Source organism: Ornithorhynchus anatinus, chromosome 2 (genome assembly GCF_004115215.2).
Source record: "Ornithorhynchus anatinus isolate Pmale09 chromosome 2, mOrnAna1.pri.v4, whole genome shotgun sequence".
Classification (NCBI taxonomy): Eukaryota; Metazoa; Chordata; class Mammalia; order Monotremata; family Ornithorhynchidae; genus Ornithorhynchus; species Ornithorhynchus anatinus.
The window spans coordinates 23,397,810-23,415,935 of record NC_041729.1 but is presented as its reverse complement, the minus strand read 5'-3'; the positions used below and the strand labels follow the sequence as shown (position 1 = coordinate 23,415,935).

The 18,126-nt window shown below is 44.8% G+C and overlaps 1 protein-coding gene across 1 annotated transcript; it reads left to right on the top strand.

The window, feature by feature from the left end:
* The first annotated feature begins 611 nt into the window (after positions 1-611).
* Positions 612-17,162, top strand: YWHAH (tyrosine 3-monooxygenase/tryptophan 5-monooxygenase activation protein eta). Its single transcript, XM_029057756.2, has 2 exons — positions 612-863; positions 15,706-17,162. Exons 1-2 carry the CDS (start codon positions 777-779, stop codon positions 16,360-16,362), a joined length of 744 nt encoding a protein of 247 aa, XP_028913589.1. The 5' UTR covers positions 612-776; the 3' UTR covers positions 16,363-17,162.
* The last annotated feature ends 964 nt before the right edge of the window (positions 17,163-18,126 follow it).

Here is an 18,126-nt window from a genome sequence, read left to right as displayed (position 1 = left end):
AGCGCTTACTATGTGCCAAGCACCGTTCTGCACATAGTAAGCTCTAAGCAGCGTGGCTCAGTGGAAAGGGCCTGGGCTTTGGAGTCAGAGGTCATGAGTTCGACTCCTGGCCCTGCCACTTGTCAGCCGTGTGACTGTGGGCGAGTCACTTCACTTCTCTGGGCCTCAGTTCCCTCATCTGGAAAATGGGCATTAAGATTGTGGGCCTCACGTGGCACGACCTGATGACCCTGTATCTCCCCCAGCGCTTCGAACAGTGCTCTGCACCTTCATTCAATAGTATTTATTGAGCGCTTACTATGTGCAGAGCACTGGACTAAGCGCTTGGAATGGACAAGCCGACCCATACCAAGCGCTTAACAAATACCAACATTATTATTCTTATTCTGACTGCAGCCATTCCTCTGCACGTTGCCTCGCCGGGTTTTCCACCTCCACCTTTGCAGCAGTAAAATGCACCACTCGCAACGCGCATGCGTCGGGGGGAGGGGGGTAGCTATTTATAGCAGATGACGTCACCTTGAAATAGAACGTCGGGGGCCCGCCCACTCCCCCCTCCCCCCGCGGTCCCCCCGGCCTCGCCCGTCTGGTGGCAGTGCGCAGGCGCAGTCGCTGCCAGCGCCTCGCGCCCGTTGCCGTCTCAGAGCGAGGCCGAGCGGCGCGCGCGGCGGGCGGAGCGCGAGCGTCCCGGGACCGGCTGCGGCGCGCGGGGGGGGGTGAAGGGCCGCGCGGGCTGCCTCGCGCCTCGGCGGCGAGTCCGCTTGGGTTCCGCAGCGATGGGGGACCGGGAGCAGCTGCTGCAGCGAGCCCGGCTGGCCGAGCAGGCGGAGCGATACGACGACATGGCCTCCGCCATGAAGGCGGTGAGCGCGCCGCGCGGGGCGGGCATGCACGCAGGCACTCCTTTATTCATTCCGTCGCCTTTCTTGAGCCAGTGCTGTGTGCAGAGCGCTGGGCTGGGCTCTTGGGATGGGCAGTTGGGCCACGGATAGGGACCATCCCGGCCCCACAGCCGGCTCACAGTCTGAGCGCTCACTATGTGCAGAGCGCTGGGCTGAGCTCTTGCAATGTGCAATGGGGCGACGGATAGAGACCATCCCTGCCCCCCATCCGGCTCACAATTAAACACTGAGCGCTCACTATGTGCAGAGCACTGGACTGAGCGCCTGGAATGGACCATTAGGCAACGGATAGAGACTATTCCTGCCCCACATCCGGCTCACAATTAATCGTTGAGCGCTCACTATGTGCAGAGCACTGGGCTGAGCTCTTGGAATGTGCATTTGGGCAACGGATAGAGACCATCCCGGCCCCACATCCGGCTCACAATTAAAAATTGAGCGCTCACTATGTGCAGAGCACTGGCCTGAGCGCCTGGAATGGACCATTAGGCAACGGATAGAGACTATTTCTGCCCCACATCCGGCTCACAATTAAACTTTGAGCGCTCACTATGTGCAGAGCACTGGGCTGAGCTCTTGGAATGTGCATTTGGGCGACGGACAGAGACCATCCCGGCCCCACATCCGGCTCACAATTAAACATTGAGCGCTCACTATGTGCAGAGCACTGGGCTGAGCTCTTGGAATGTGCAGTTGGGTGCTCACTATGTGCAGAGCGCTGGGCTGAGCTCTTGGAATGTGCAATTGGGCGACGGATAGAGACCATCCCTGCCCCATAACGGGCTTTTGCAGTCTAAACGTTGAGCGCTTACTATGTGCAGAGCGCTGGGCTGAGCGCTTGGCATGGACAATTGGCCACGGATAGAGACCATCCCTACCCCATAACGGGCTGACAGTTTAGAAGGGGGAGGCAGACAACAAAACAAGTAAACAGGCGTCAATACCATCAAGATAAATAGAATCATAGATCTAGACACCTCATTAGCAAAATAGTCGAAAATAATGTGTAGAAATATGCACGGTGCTGTGGGGAGGGGAAGAGCAGAGGGCGGGAGAAGGGGGGGGATTCATTCTTTTATTCAGTCGTATTTAGTGAGTGCTTACTCTGTGCAGAACACTGGACTAAGCGCTTGGAATGGACAGTTGGGCACCAGTGGGTGACTCCCGGGGGGCCCCGTGGCAACCTAACCTCCCCCAGGCCCAGTCAGATCGGGAGGGAGGAAGGAAGCAGGGCCATTGTGAAGCGCATGAAACCCGGACATGGGGAGGGTGGGGCCCAGCCTCCCCTCTTTTTTTTCTTTTAAGATAGTATTTATTAAGCGCTTCCTATGTGCTCAGCACTCATCTAAACGCTGGGAGAGAGCCAAGGTGATGAGGTTGTCCCACGTGGGGCGCTTCGTCTTAATCCCCATTTTACAGAGCAGGGAACTGAGGCCCAGAGAAGGGAAATGGCTTGCCCAAAGTCACACAGCTGACAAGTGGCGGGGTCGGGATTAGAACCCATGTCCTCTGATTCCCAAGGCCAGGCTCTTGCCACTAAGCCATAGTGCTTCTCCCCTTCTACTCCTCCTAATGAGAATTAGGGCATTCGTTAAGCCCATACTTGGTGCCAAACACTTGTGTGATGTAACGGTATTTGTTAAACCCTTAATAATTATGGGATTTGTTAAACGTTTACTGTGTGCCAAGCACTGTTTGCACCGGGGTAATAATGATAATTATGACATTTGTTAGGCACTTACTCTCTGCCAAGCACAGTTCTAAGCGCTGGGATAGATCCAGGCTAATCAGGTTGTCCCATGTGGGGCTCACAGTCTTAACCCCCATTTTACAGAGGAGGGAACTGAGACACAGAGCAGTTAAGTGATTTGCCCAAAGTCACACAGCTAACAAGTGGCGGAGTGGGGATTAGAACCCATGACCTCTGACTTCCAAGCCCATGCTCTTTACACTGAGCCCCGCTGCTGCAGCTGTTCTGAGCGCTGGGGTGGATACAGGCTAATCAGGTTGGACTCAGTTCCTGACCCACATGGGGCTCACAGTCTTAATCCTCATTTTCCAGATGAGGTGACCCTGAGGACCGACCCCAGGACGGGATGCTGGCCACCCACTCCTCCATCTCCCCCATCTACTGTTCCTTAGGGGCAGGGATTGTGTGGTACTCTTCTAAGCGCTTAGTACAGTGCTCTGCACATTGTGAGTGCTCAATAAATACTATTGATTGATCACTTCATCAGCCCTCTGCTTTTCCCGGTATATGTTATTCTCCCTCGACCCCTTAATCATATTTAATAATAATTATGGTATTTGTTAAGTGCTTACTCTGTGCCAAGCACTGTTCTAAGCTCTGGGGTAGATCCAAGGTAATCAGGTTGGCCCACATGGGGCTCACAGTCTTAATCCCCCATTTTTCAGATGAGGTAACGGGCACAGAGAAGTGAAGTGGCTTGCCTAAGGTCACACAGCAGAGAAGCATTCATTCATTCAATAGTATTTATTGAGCGCTTACTATGTGCAGAGCACTGGACTAAGCGCTTAGAATGAACAAGTCGGCAACAAATAGAGTCCCTGCCGTTTGACGGGTTTACAGTCTAATCGGGGGAGACGGACAGACAAGAACAATGGCAATAAATAGAGACGAGGGGAAGAACATCTCGTAAAAACAATGGCGACTAAATAGAATCGAGGCGATGTACATTTCATTAACAAAATAAATAGGGTAATGGAAATATATACAGTTGAACGGATGAGTATGGTGCTGAGGGGATGGGAAGGGAGAGGGGAGGAGCGGAGAGAAATGGGGGGAAAAGAGGGTTAAGCTGCGGAGAGGTGAAGGGGGGGGTGGTAGAGGGAGAAGAGGAGCTCAGTCTGGGAAGGCCTCTTGGAGGAGGTGAGTTTTAAGTAAGGTTTTGAAGAGGGGAAGAGAATCAGTTTGGCGGAGGTGAGGAGGGAGGGCGTTCCAGGACCGCGGGAGGACGTGGCCCGGGGGTCGACGGCGGGATGGGCGAGACCGAGGGACGGTGAGGAGGTGGGCGGCGGAGGAGCGGAGCGTGCGGGGTGGGCGGTGGAAAGAGAGAAGGGAGGAGAGGTAGGAAGGGGCAAGGTGACGGAGAGCCTCGAAGCCTAGAGTGAGGAGTTTTCGTTTGGAGCGGAGGTCGATGGGCAACCACTGGAGTTGTTTAAGAAGGGGAGTGACACGCCCAGATCGTTTCTGCAGGAAGATGAGCCGGGCAGCGGAGTGAAGAATAGACCGGAGTGGGGCGAGAGAGGAGGAAGGGAGGTCAGAGAGAAGGCCGACACAGTAGTCTAGCCGGGATATAACGAGCCCCCCCCCCCCGTAGCAGTAAAGTAGCTGTTTGGGTGGAGAGGAAAGGGCGGATCTCGGATTAGAACCCCAATCCTCTGACTCCCAAGTCTGTGCTCTTTTCCACTGAGCCTCTCTAAAGCCACTGAGCACTTTAATAAGCGCTTTCTGTGTGCAGAGCGCTGTAGTAAACACTTGGGAGGGTACGATATGACAGAATTGGTAGACACGTTCTCCGCCCCCACCGAGCTGACAATGTAGAATTCAGAAAAAGAAGCAAAGTGATCCCTTTCTCTTTGGCACGTTGGTGCCTCCCTCTGACCTACCTTGGGTGTGTCCCTCAGTAGGTGGTTTCTTCATTCATTCACTCGTACTTCTTGAGTGCTTACTGCGCACAGAGCACTGTACTGAGTGCCTGGAAAGTACAATACAGCAATAAAGAGACAGTCCCTGCCTATAACTGGCTCGCAGTCCAGATGGGGGGGGAGCCAGACATCAATACAGGTAAACGGGCATCAGTGTAAATAGAATTATAGATCTATAAATATATACATAAGTGCTGTGGGCCAGGGAGAGACTTCAACCAGTCTGACTCAGGTTGGGTTTTTCCATTGCCCCATTTCTGGGAATTGTCCAGTTCCACTCTTTCCCTCTTGTACATATGTTTTCACTGATCTTCCCTGGGGTCCATTAATCCATCACCTTGGCAGGATGTGTCTCTCCTCTCCCCGACTCAGACATGCCTTCCCCATGTCCTGCCAGAGACGGGCTGCTGTTATTCTCTGTAGTTTGAGCAGTTGTTGGGTTTTCCTGTTCCTCTAGCCATTCAGGGATGAGCGTGCTTCCCAGATTTTTACCGTGAAATGAGAATCTGGGTTTTAATAATGTTGGTATTTGTTAAGCGCTTCTATGTGCAGAGCACTGTTCTAAGCGCTGGGGTAGATACAGGGTATTCAGGTTGTCCCACATGAGGCTCACAGTCTTAATCCCCATTTTCCAGATGAGGTAACTGAGGCACTGAGAACTTAAATCACTTGCCCAAAGTCACACAGCTGACAAGTGGCAGAGCGGGGATTCGAACCCATGACCTCTGACTCCCAAGCCCGTGCTCTTTCCACTGAGCCACGCTGCGTCTCTGGGACACGCCCTTCAAAGGCTTGGGGTTCTTGGAGTTGGGGTACTAGGGTTATTTTAATCCAGTTAAAATACACGTTAACTATAGAAGCGGCATTCTTCTCAATATTTCTTTTGTGTGAGGATGTCAGCCTGTTGCCCAGGTTTGTGTTTGACCCTCCTGAAATTATTATAATAGTGCCTAGTTCCTTTAGACTTCATTCTCTGTATAGAATTTTCATAATTCAGTACTGCTTTTAGTTTTGGTGTATTTTTAAAATTACTTTTGTCTAAGAAGTCTGCCCATCTGTCTTGTACATCCTGCTGCCCCAGCTTGGGGAGAATATTGACTTTCTGGTGGCTGTTTGATATGCTGCAGTCATATTTTCAAGGTTTGTTTCATGTGCCTCAGAGCCACTGGCTGTGTTAACACCCAGCAACGGGAAGTTGAACACCCAGTTGGTATGTTAGATCTGATTTTTTTTTAAAACCTTTTCTGCCCTGTGTTAATCTGCAGGACATAGAACACTGCTTCATAATTGATTTTTTTTTGTGGGGCTGGTTAAGGAATCAATCACCTAATCATAGTGATAATACCTTGGATTAGAATACCTTGGATTCTAATCGGAGAAAAACAAATCCGTCACATTTATTTTATCCTTAAAATTATATAGGTAAAGGACAAGTATTCTTATCTCCCTTCTGGCAAGTGGAGAAAAGTGAAGTGACTTGTCCAAGGTCACACACTGGAACTAGAACAAAGTCGCCTGACTCCCAAATTCAGGACTCTTGAAACTGTATCAGGTCTGCCATGTATTCTTTTTCAAACATGTTATAGAAAAAGACATTTCTTATTCAGTGGCTAATTAGCATTTGAAATCCTTAAGGATTCTAGTAAAAAGGCATTTGATTAGAGTCAGGTCTATAAGTCAGGAAAGATGTTTGACCAATTTTCATTCCTTCAGTTTGATCTGCTGAGACCTAGTGAAGAATTTTTCTTTTGGTCTGATTTTTCTCAGTACAAAGAGTCTAATTTGGCCATGCAAGGCCTAAAAGTGTTTGTTTTTGGGACTGCCCATAAGAACAAGTCAGCTAGATAATTTCCTAGGGAAAATTCATTTTCTGGTCAAATGGATGATCCTAATTTTGACAAACTTAATGAAAGTTTACAGTGCTAGTTGAATGTATATATTACATAAAATGAATCCCTTAATGGTATTTAACGCACAGTGTGTGCAGAGCGTTATATTAAGTGCTTGGGAGACTAAAGTACCTGAACTCCTTTTTCATAGTTTAGTGTTAAAATGTATGAAGACAGTGTTACCTTTTTGACTTTTTTTTTTTTAACAAGGTCTAAGCCATTCTAGGGTACCCAGGGTATGTGCAGTTGCTTATGTGAAGGTCCTTGTTGCTTGAAAAGGCTGCTATAAAATGGAGAACCAGAAGAGCAAACAGAGATTGGGTTTGAAGAGAAGTGAGGATGGCTTGGGTGGAGAAAAGAACAGTGAGGTGAAGGGGAAATTTGATAGTAGCTGCTGGTTATAATTGAGGGGAGGACAATTTTTGTATAATTAAATTGCAATTTTGATGTTTTAAATGGGTCTGAGAAGCCCTTAAAGACCCTTTGGAAAAAAAAAATTGTCATCCCAATTCTTTGCTGCTTGAATATTCTTTGAGGTCTTTGTGATACACTTTCCCCCCTCCCCCCCCCCACCCCCAGTCGTTGAATCAGTGGTATTTATTGGATGTTTATTGGGTGCAGAACACTATGTTAAACTTTGGGGAAGTACAATAGAGTTGGTAGGCATCATCCTGGCCCACAAGGAGTTTACGGTCTAGTAGAGGGCGAGACAGATTTTAAAATTACAAAATAGGGGAAATGTGGGTATAAAATGTCTACCAATCCCATTGTATTCTCCAATGCACTTAATACAGTGCTTTGCACACAGTGCTCAGAAAAATACCATTGTTTGATACATAAGTGCTATGGGTGGACCTAAACACCTCATTTCCCAGAAGGGGAGTCATGACCCTGGAGTGACCCCATCTCAGCCTTGGCTTTACTCTTTTTCAACCTCTGCTGATTAGAGGCAAGTGAGAGGGGAAATTCTGTCAAATTTGGCAAAGCCATATCTATCTTCTGTCTACTTTTCTAGGTTTAGGTATGTTAATACTTTCCTAGATAGTGTAAGTGAGGGTAGGCTTAGAAATAATTTGAAATGGGCTTGAATAAAGACAGTTTATTTCATAATTGGGCTGATTTTTATTGGAAGAACATTCATGAGTATAACAGGAAAAGGCACTGTAAGGAGGCTTCTACTAGACTCTGCAAAACTACATATAATCTAGGCCAAATTTAGATGGAAGGTAATTTTTTAAATAAATTTGCACTTACAAGGCAGGGAGCTTTCAAAAAGAAACTGCCTGTATTATAGGTATAACTCTGCTGTGATCATGGGTAATGTGTTATGTGCTATTCCCAAGACAGTTCTCATAAAGTCTTATAAATATGGGATTTATCCCTTGCTGAAGCAGGAGTGACTGTTAAAATATTTTTAAAAAAACAGTATTGCTAAGCACTTAGTATGTGCCAGGCACTGTTCTAAGATAATCAGGTTGGACACAGTCCATGCCATCCCCATTTATTCTTCATACTGAGTTGCTGAAAGTTGAAGCATGAGTAGCCCAAATTTTCATTTTCCAGTGTGTGACTAAAAATGCTCTCTGTGACTTAAAAACTCCTCTGAAAAATCTGCTTCAATACTCCACCATCTCATCCTGCCATGTCTATCTGCTCTCTTTCCCTGCTATTGACCAATTCATTGTCTTTGTCCCTCCCAAGCTAACCTGGATATATCTTGTTCTTGACTTTCCTGCCTCTTGCTCACCCTGTTCCCCCAGTTTGAAACATCAGACTGACCACAGATGTCCCCACATTCAAAGTCCTCCTAAAATTCCACCTCCTCTAACAAGCTTTCCCTGATTAATTTCCCAGTACCCTGAGCCAAATTATCTCTTCAGTCAAACTCTGATGCTTTTGGGAAGCTGCGTGACCTAGTGGCTAGAGCATGGGCCTGAGAGTCAGAGGACATAGGTTCTAATCCTGGCTCTGCAGTGTGCCTGCAGTATGACCTTGGCCAAGTCACCTCATTTGTGCCTCAATTACCTCATCTGGGAATACAATGCCTGTTCTACCTCCCCCTCTCTTATACTGTGAGCTCCATCTTTTAAATGGTATTTGTTAGGTACCTGTTTTGTTACAGCCTTAATCCCCATTTTTCAGAAGAGGTAACTGAGGCACAAAGAAGTTGTGACTTGACCGGTCACACAACAGACATGTGGTGGAGCCAGGTTTAGAACCCAAGTCCTCTGACTCCCAAGCACATGCTCTTCCTACCAGGTCACACAGCTTCCCAACAGTGTTAGAATTGACTGAAGGGATGATCTGGCTCAGGCTACTGTGAAATTAATCAGGGGAAGCTTGTTAGAGGAAGAAGGCCTGTTTGCAACAGGCATCTGCTTAATTTGTGTCACCCAAGGGCTAAGTATAATAATAATAATAGTATTTGTTTAAATACTATGTGCTAAGCACTGTTTTAAAGCACTGTCCTGGAACCAAGGTAACAGGTTGTCCCTTATGGAACTCCTAGTCTTAATCCCCATTTTACAGATGAAGTAACTGAGGCATGGAGAAGTGAAGTGACTTGTCCAAGGTCCCACAGCAGACAAGGGGCGGAGGTGGGATTAGAACCCATGTCCTCTGCCTCCCAAACCCATGCCCTTGCCACTAAGCCACGCTGCTTCTCATGTGCTGTGCACATAAATGTATAACAAATGCCACAATTATTATATCCTTCTTAGCACTCCTGTATTTGTGTGTACTCAGTTGTTTACTTTGACTATTCTCGTTGGAAATATTTTTATGTCAGTCTCCTTTGTTAATGTAATCTCCTTAGGAGAAGGAAACTATTCTGTAATTTCCAATTACTTAAAGGTCAGTTTTAAACTCCACTTTTTCTACATTCTCAGCTTGGATTTATGTGTGTTTTAATGTATATGACCTTCGCTTGTCTTTGTCTCGCAAGCGTCATGCCTCTAGGGGCAACAAAATTCCGGAGACAGCTAATTATCTGAAGGATGAATCTTCAGCAAGTGATTGCCCTGAGCCATTATGAATAATTTAGGAGCATTTTCTAGTGCTTAGACATTTTTTGGAGTTAAAACCAAGTTGGATGGAATGATTATGTGAAATTCCAAATCCGGTTTACCACTTGTTTGGGTCACTTCACGTCTACCTTATCTCAAAACACTTGGTACAGCGGTGACTTTGTTTCCAACAATGGAGGGGGAAATTTGTGTTTCAAATAAAATTTGGAATAGAGGTCAAGAAAGAGCAAGAAACAGGAAGCAGGAGCCAGAGAGGAAGAAATGCTTGCTCTAACAGTTGTAAAAGGCTCTTGTGAAATGTCTAACTAGCCAAGTGCTTATGAAAAGAAGAATCGAGGACATAATGGCCTGGGGTTTGAAGGAACTAAATATGGTAGATCTGGAAAATGCAAAATTGGAAGTGTGTGTTTCAATACAGAAGTAAGGATCTACTGTTTGGCCCGTCTACATGAAGGAAACTGCTGCATTTGGAATAATGGACTCAAATTCAATTAGTGAGGAACCAGCAAAATGTCTGAATAGCCAGTGCTGTAAATCATTATGGACCTATAGAGAATTCCCTCCTTTCCCTCATCCTGAAGTTTGGGTTGAAAGAAGCTGGCATTGCTGCTGACTACTAAGGGAGGTTGGGGAAGTAAAGGTTGTCAGAAGCCAAGAAAAGAGCCAGGAGTGTCTAGTTACAGAGGGCAGGATGGAAGTCGGGACATTGAGGAGACCTCTAGAGTGAGCAGTGGACTCTATAAATATTCTGTCCTGACTTAGAAGCCAGGAAGAAAGATCATCCATCTTCTTTGTCGAAATAGACCTGGGGGCGGTTGGAAGTAAGTGCCAAATATCGGCTCTCTTTGTTTTCTTCTGCTCTTCCTTTGCATCAACATTTTTAGTGGCTTCTCTGTTCAGAGCCAGTGTGCCAGGCAGGTGGGAACATAGAGTAGAAGCAAAAATTGTGATCCCTTGTCCTCGAGGAGCTTACAAGCTAATGGCGGGGGGAACAAAAAGATTCAGATAAAGTGTAGAGTAGGTTAAAAAAATTGGTTTTATCAGTAACCATCCTCTGTAGAAATGGGATTAGCATTTAATATATTAAAAAAAGGCAAGTGAGAGAATTTAGAACCTCCAAAACTGAACTGAAAATAAGGAAAAAATGTATTTATAAGCCAAACAGCATCTGGCCGAAGATCCTCATAGAGGCAGGAAGAGCTGAGGAACCTCCTCTCTCAAAAAGGGTGCTTTGCTGAGAACCATTTTGAGTGTCTTATTACTAAGGCAGCGGTGACCACTTTTCCTTATGAGCTTAGGAACAGCCCAAAAGTGGGACTGGGGAAAGTGAGACACCCAAAACTTGATAGGGATTAAATTTTCTTACTGCTTAGCACTAAATAGTTTCCTTATTTTCACTTTCATGAGCTATTTGAATTCTTTCAGAGTCACTACATAGTGTTTTGCTCTAATTGGAATTGATGTTGAGCAGGTTGGGATGCTATTTCGTATAGACATTAGGATGAAGCTTTTTAACTTCCATAATGCGTTTAGGTCTCAATTCTTTGCAGTCTCCTAAACTAGTAGTAAAGAAACCTCATCACTGAAATAAAATATTTTCCTTTGTTAAAATAATTGCCCCATGAACAAAAGCTGATGAGTTCAGCTTTATTTCCTTTACAATCCATTTTCCACAACATGTCTGTTGGCAATGTTAGTAATTCTCACCTGGTCTTAATAATGCTTATGAAACAGTCAAATGGTAGTTTGTCAGACTGAATCACTTTTGAAAGTGTCTGTATTCACAATAGGGTAAAAATCAACCCTTGACTATAATAGTAGTAATTGTGGAATTTAAGCACTTAAATTCTGTGCCAAGCCCTGGACAAAACATAGGGTCAGGCACAGTTCCTATGCCATATGAGGCTCTCAGGCTAAGCAGGAGGGAGAAGAGATATTTAATCCCCATTTTAGAGGAAACTGAGCCTCAGAGAAGTTAAATGACTGTGTTTGAACGCAGGTTCTCTGACTCCCAGGCCCCATGCTCTTTCCACTAGGCCACGCTGCTTATGTTTGGTAATAAGTAACAATATTTTCATTAAAATCTACTGGTAATCCAGACTCCCATTTTCATCCAGTAGTTTCAGCCTCTCAGATTCACCTTATTTCCCCTCCCCCTTTACCCCCCAACCACCTTTGGGAATGCTGATACTGCTGGAATATTAGTCGGGCAGTCAGAGGCAGAGAAGAATCAATCAATCAATGGTATTTATTGAGCACTTGCTATGTGCTGAACGCTGTATTAAGTGCTTGGGAGAGTACAATACAAGAATGCAACAGCATTAGTAGAAACATTCCATGCCTATAATGAGCTTACAATTTATAGGAGAAGCAAAGGATCCCTGAGTAGGCAGGAGGTAACTGTTTTGAGAGCTTTTTGATATAGTAAAAGTTTTATAAGGAAGCTCCTCTGTAATAGAACATATATATATATATATATGTTACACGCTCTCTTTGTGAGTCCCAGCAGCCCCCTCGTCTAATATGCACTCAGTAGGAGGAGGATGTTGAAATTGGTGGCTAAAATGAGGTTTGGGGATTTTCTCTGGTTTGCTAGATTTTTACTACCTTTGTCCTGGGCTGATGAGTTGTTTGAATTTTAGGGAAAAGCACCACTTCATCATTTCCCTGTTTCCCTTCGGTGAAACAGGAGTTCTGGGCAGTCCGCTGTGAAATTAGCAATTTTATTTTTGTATGTTTCATTTTCAATATAACCTTCAGTAGTTAACTAACTAGACAACACTCTCCGAACAATACTAAGACTCATATCAGAGGGAAAATGAGAAGATTAATATCTCTTGAAGATAATTGAGGGGTGGGGAGCTCAGAGTATTTAAAATCTGTCTGTTTTTGGGGTAGGCATGGTATTTCAGATATTTCAGAAACGATGTGGTGGGGAATAACCTCTCCAAATCTTCCTCTACGCTCCCTAGAGGCAAGCTTGTCCTGTTGCCCAACAGAATTGCTCCGTAGCAGCAGCGTCTCAACACACCTCTCAGATATTTTGGAGGAGCAGAAGGGCCAGGAAAATATCCCTACTCTTGTGCCCTTGAATGGCATTGTGTCAGCTCAAGAATGCGGTATTGCATTCTTGCATTGTGGGTGGGGTGGAATCTCCACAATTTTAGGGGAGAGGGAGGAAAAAGATCATGCATGAGTGATATGTCATGCTTGGTGATTATTTTGCATTGTTGGGAAGCTTATTCCCAGCAAACGCATATGAACTTTGTCACATATAACTAACTGCATATATATGAAGCTGTCTAGTGATGCTAGAACCTCCATTCCAGAGTGTGTCTCTCCCAGCCCAATTGTTAGAGACCCAAAGTGCAGAGAGGATGGAACCACAGATCACTCTTTAACCTTGAATGAGGTTTTAAAACTTGTGTTTTTCCTTGACTTCTGCAGGTCTGCAGCGGTGACCCTCCACAGCCTTATGGCAGGCAGCCCATTTTCTCCTTCTGCAGGAAGGGAGAAAAATGCTGATTGATTTCTTTGCTCCCATCAGTAAATAAGAAGAGTACAGTATATATGGTGTGAAATATTTGTTTGCTAGGTATGATATTAGGGTATTTTGGTTTCTCATTTATGGGTAGATTACAGCTGAAGTATACCTTTTTATCATTTGTACACAATTGAAAATATATGAATTAAGTTTACGCCAAAATTTTTACGAGAATCTCGGATTAATGTGAAACCTATGTAAAGCTTTCTGAGTTTTAATATTTAGCTAGTGTAACTCAATTTTTCAGTTTGAGAAACTACTTAACCTCATTCAAGATTTAACAGAAAAAAAAAATTTAGGCATTGTCATTCCACTGTGTTTCACCAAAGTATGTATAGTTTGTTTTGCTGTACACATGGAGGATATCCCCCCCCCCCTTTAAGGATTTGTGCCTACTGTATTGTAAATCAGTTGCATTGAAATATTGGGGGTGGGTTACCCATCTGGGTTAAAACTAACATTTTGAGATGTAAAATTTGTGATTCATGGCTGTAGCACTCATGAGCCTGTAAATATTAGGACTACAAGGGAATTTTTTGAGTCATTAGTTCCAGCCCCCTGAGTTGCTCTGAAGTAATTTCTCTCTAATTGGAGTACCTCAAGAGAGTGTAAGAACATATTCCCAGGATTGTGTGGGCATTTCAGGAAATGGGTGCTTTTAGAGAGTGTGAGGAGGTGCTGCAGGGATTATTCCAGGGAATTAAGGGCAAAGTCTTCTGCTTTAATGGGGCCTGAAAGGAAGCATTGGGGCTAGAGGGGAGAAGTGTTGGGGTGGGAAGAGTGGTGGGGCAAGATATTTTCAGATGCCAAATGAATCCTTGGCAGAGAAGAATTTGGAGTCACTGGTCTGAGGATATCTTTTTTAAAAAAATTGATAGTAGTATTGATAATTTTATTAGAATATTCTGTAAATGACATCAAGCAGTGGGGCTGAAAATGTAACTTAGCTAGTTAGGCAAGTTCAATGGCCCACACTACCTAGCTCAGTTTCGGTGCCTGTGGCCTAAAACTGAGAAGAACAGGAAGAAAGGTACTTTGGGGAGAGTATAAAAATGGTATGATTCTGGTTGCAAACCAAGTATTTCTCTTAATGTAGCAATTAAAATACGCATGAAATGGTAAGTTAATATCCAGAAAGCCTAATCAGACCTCAGAAGGGTCTTCCAGCAGGGTTCCACATCTGGAGGTACGTGAGGAGGGGGTAAAGTCTCAGTGGTTTGGATCCTCTCGTGTGGTGTGGTTGCTCTGAGATGCGAAGGGAACAGGATCGAGCCCCATAAAAAAAGAATTGGCATCCGAGTCCTAAGGGCCCCAAATAACTGAACCAGCCCACTGAGTCTAGAGCGGGTGGAAGGGGGGTCTGGCTTGAAAACAAACCACTCCCCATCCTCCTGCCCACCATATTAGGATAGAAGATCCTCCCTTCCATTAGCATGGATGAGGCAAATGGAGCCCATTCTGGAGCATTGGGCCTGATGAGTAAACTCCCCTCTAGACTGTTAGCTTGTGTGGGCAGGGGTTGTGTCTGCAACTCTGTTGTGTTGTACTCTCCCAAGTGCTTCTTATTATGCTCTGCACAGCGTAAGCATTCAATAAATTCCATTGATGATGATGATGAGAAGTAAACTTTTTTTTGTTTGTGTTTCAGAGTTATTAAATTAAGCCTATCATATTTTCTGTATGTGTCTATTCCTTCCCCACTTTAGATTGTGAGGCAGGGACCACGTCTGCCTGAATGAATGCCCAGAAACATCATGTGTAGTGAAAACGTCTTTGCATATTGCATTGCTACTTTATAGTAGGAGGTTCAGCATGTCACTCAGGGAAGCAGTGTGGCATGGAGCATGGCCTTGGGAGTCAGAAGGTCATGGTTTCTAATTGTCTGCTGTGTGGCCTTGGGCAAGACACTTGACTTCTCTGTGCTTTTTACCTCATCTGTAAAGTGGGGATTAAAGCTGTGAGCCCTCTATGGAACAGGGACTATGTCCAACCCCATTTGCTTGTATCCACCCCAGCGCTTACTACAGTGTCTGGCACATAGTAAGTGCTTAACAAATTCCATAATCATTATTATTAGTAGTAGTATTTATTCTGTCGGTCATTGTGCTAGTTCTTCAGGCCCAAAAGCACTGTTTCCATTATCTGGTGGACATGAATGTTAAGTCTGAGAATAGTGTGGGTAAGTTACCTCGTGACTTCTTATGAATCAGTTGAATGAATAAATTTCAGTTTATCCTGGGCCCTCTCTGTTTTGAAGTCTCCAGTTAGAAATGAGCATTGCTAGTGGATGACTGTCTGGTCAAGCAGTCAGTTTCTATATACAGTATGGGGTTCAAAATGTTTTGGCCCTGAAGAAACTGTAAGGAAATGAAGTTATATTAAGCAAAGGTGTATATATTTTTTAACTGACATTGGCCCCAGGGAAATGAAACTAAAAGTAGAATCCCAGTTCATTTTAATTGGATCTTTTTTCCTAAAGAAATGCAAGAGAGCTTATTATTTGGCTCTCAGAATAAGGATTTCTGACCAGCCAGTGACCAGTGTGGCTTTCTCCCTGACACTTGCCTGATTCTGGGAAGGTTTAACAAATGGTATTAGAAGAGGGTCACAAACACAGGACTCTCTCCCTTCAAGCCTGCCTAACTATTCTCATGCTGTTTCTGTGGGTTTTACAGGTGACCGAACTGAATGAGCCCCTCTCAAATGAAGATCGAAACCTGCTCTCTGTTGCTTACAAGAATGTGGTTGGTGCTAGGCGATCTTCTTGGAGAGTCATCAGTAGTATTGAGCAGAAAACCATGGCTGATGGCAATGAGAAGAAGCTGGAAAAGGTCAAGGCCTATAGGGAGAAGATAGAAAAGGAGCTGGAGACAGTCTGCAACGACGTCCTGGCTCTGCTGGATAAATTCCTAATCAAGAATTGCAATGACTTCCAGTATGAGAGCAAGGTCTTCTACCTGAAAATGAAAGGCGATTACTACCGTTACCTGGCAGAAGTTGCTGCAGGTGAGAAGAAGAACAGTGTCGTGGAAGCTTCCGAGGCCGCCTACAAAGAGGCCTTTGAAATCAGCAAAGAGCACATGCAGCCGACTCACCCAATTAGGCTGGGCTTGGCGCTCAATTTCTCCGTGTTCTACTACGAAATCCAGAATGCCCCCGAGCAGGCCTGCCTTTTAGCCAAACAAGCCTTCGATGACGCCATAGCAGAGCTGGACACACTAAATGAGGATTCCTATAAGGACTCCACTCTTATCATGCAGTTACTGCGAGACAACCTCACTCTCTGGACAAGCGACCAGCAGGATGAGGAAGCAGGAGAGGGCAACAACTGAAGAGCTTTCAGTTCCACAACCCTTCACCACTTACCACCATCCCCTCATCATCACCAATACTTCCTTGCCACGATCACTAAATATCTAGTGCTAAACATGTCTGTATTGTCAGCACAGCTCTTCAGATTTGCTCTCCTGCTAATCGGGAAGCAATTTCAGATATGTCTTCAAGGGCATTGCTGGATCGATGGTTGGTTTGAGCCCACTCGAATTGTTCAGAAGGGTACGTTCTAAAGAGGCGTTGTAGTTTGCCCAGTGATCTGAAAACCTGGACAAAAGTCATGAAAGATTGGATGGAAAATGAATCCAAGTGGCTAAAATTGATCTTTAAATTTTCCATTTAATACGAGCTGATAGTGTTTTGTTAAGCAGTACATCTTGTGCATGCAAAATAAATTCATCCCCCTCCACCGTTGTCTTTGAGCTGTTGGGAAACAGTGAGTGGAAGCTGTTGCTGACACAGTTTGCCCCTCTGCACCAGCTTACTATAAACTGTTTAAAATGTGAGGTTTCAGTAGCGCCCTGTTTCTGCCTCTTTAAATTATGATGTGCACAAACCTTCTTTTAATGCAATGCACCTAAAGTTTTGATACTTGTAACTTTTTGTTGGGTTGCAGTTGTTTTAAAGAATCATGGATTTATTTTTTTGTAACTCTTTGGCTGTTGTCTCTGTGTATTCTGACAGCACCATGTGTGTCAGCCCATATCAAGATGGATTATAATGAAATGCCAGACTTCTAAATTAAATGTTTTGGAATTAAATGGATAAAATAAATGCCGCTTTGGGGATATTAACTCTATATGCCTTGTCTTTTTTCCCCCCCACCTTCACAGAAATGTCACATGGCCATCTGTTGAACCAAAGTGTCTGCGTTTCCCTAAAATAATTGGAAGCATTTGGTAATGTGCTTCATCCTGCTCAAATTTAAACAGCAGTGATAAACTCATCAAGTTCGACTAGTTAATTCAGCAGTGCCTCAGGGCCATCAGCACTGAATTTCTCCTTGGGTTGGCTGGGTGACTTTCATAATATAGAAGCTTGATATGGTAATGGTCCAGGCCAGCCCTTGGCTGGGCCGGGCCTGAACTGGGTGGTCTGCCCCATTGTATCTCCCCATTCGTGGGTCCTTTTTGGGCCCCTCACTAGCTTGATGACTGAGGCACCCCTTACATGCAAAAAAAATGTGTGTTAGCGTAGAATACTGTCCCACACTTCGATATATCTTGAGCTGGGGTGGACCCTAGCCAAATAGGTGAGGCCATTGAGGGGATAGGACATGGACATTTTAAGCCACTTTGGAGCAAGTTATTAATAGGAATAATTGTGGCATTTAAGCCTTTACTATGTGCCAAACACTAGTCCTACCTGTGGCTCACAATCTAAACAGTTGCTTTCCTCCAATCTTAGGCACACACAGTTTCCTGGGTGACTGGCCATTGTCACTACCCCATCTCACTATCTCTTCCTACTCTATTGTGCTTCTCCCTCCTGGTCCTCGGATGTAACCTGTACTGCAATACACCAACAGTTCACTTACATTTTCATAATTTTTATTTTTCGGCCAGTACATACAAAGTTTTTGGGGGTTTGGGGTTTTTTTATACTGCAAACCAGCATATTCATAAAAGCTTACTGTCAAAAACAAATGACAGCAGAAGTAGGCATCCTAAGCTGATATGTAACAAACAGCTTTGGTGCATCTGTGTTTAACCTGTCAAAAGGAACACAGGTTTTATCAGTCAGAAAAGTTGATCATTATCACA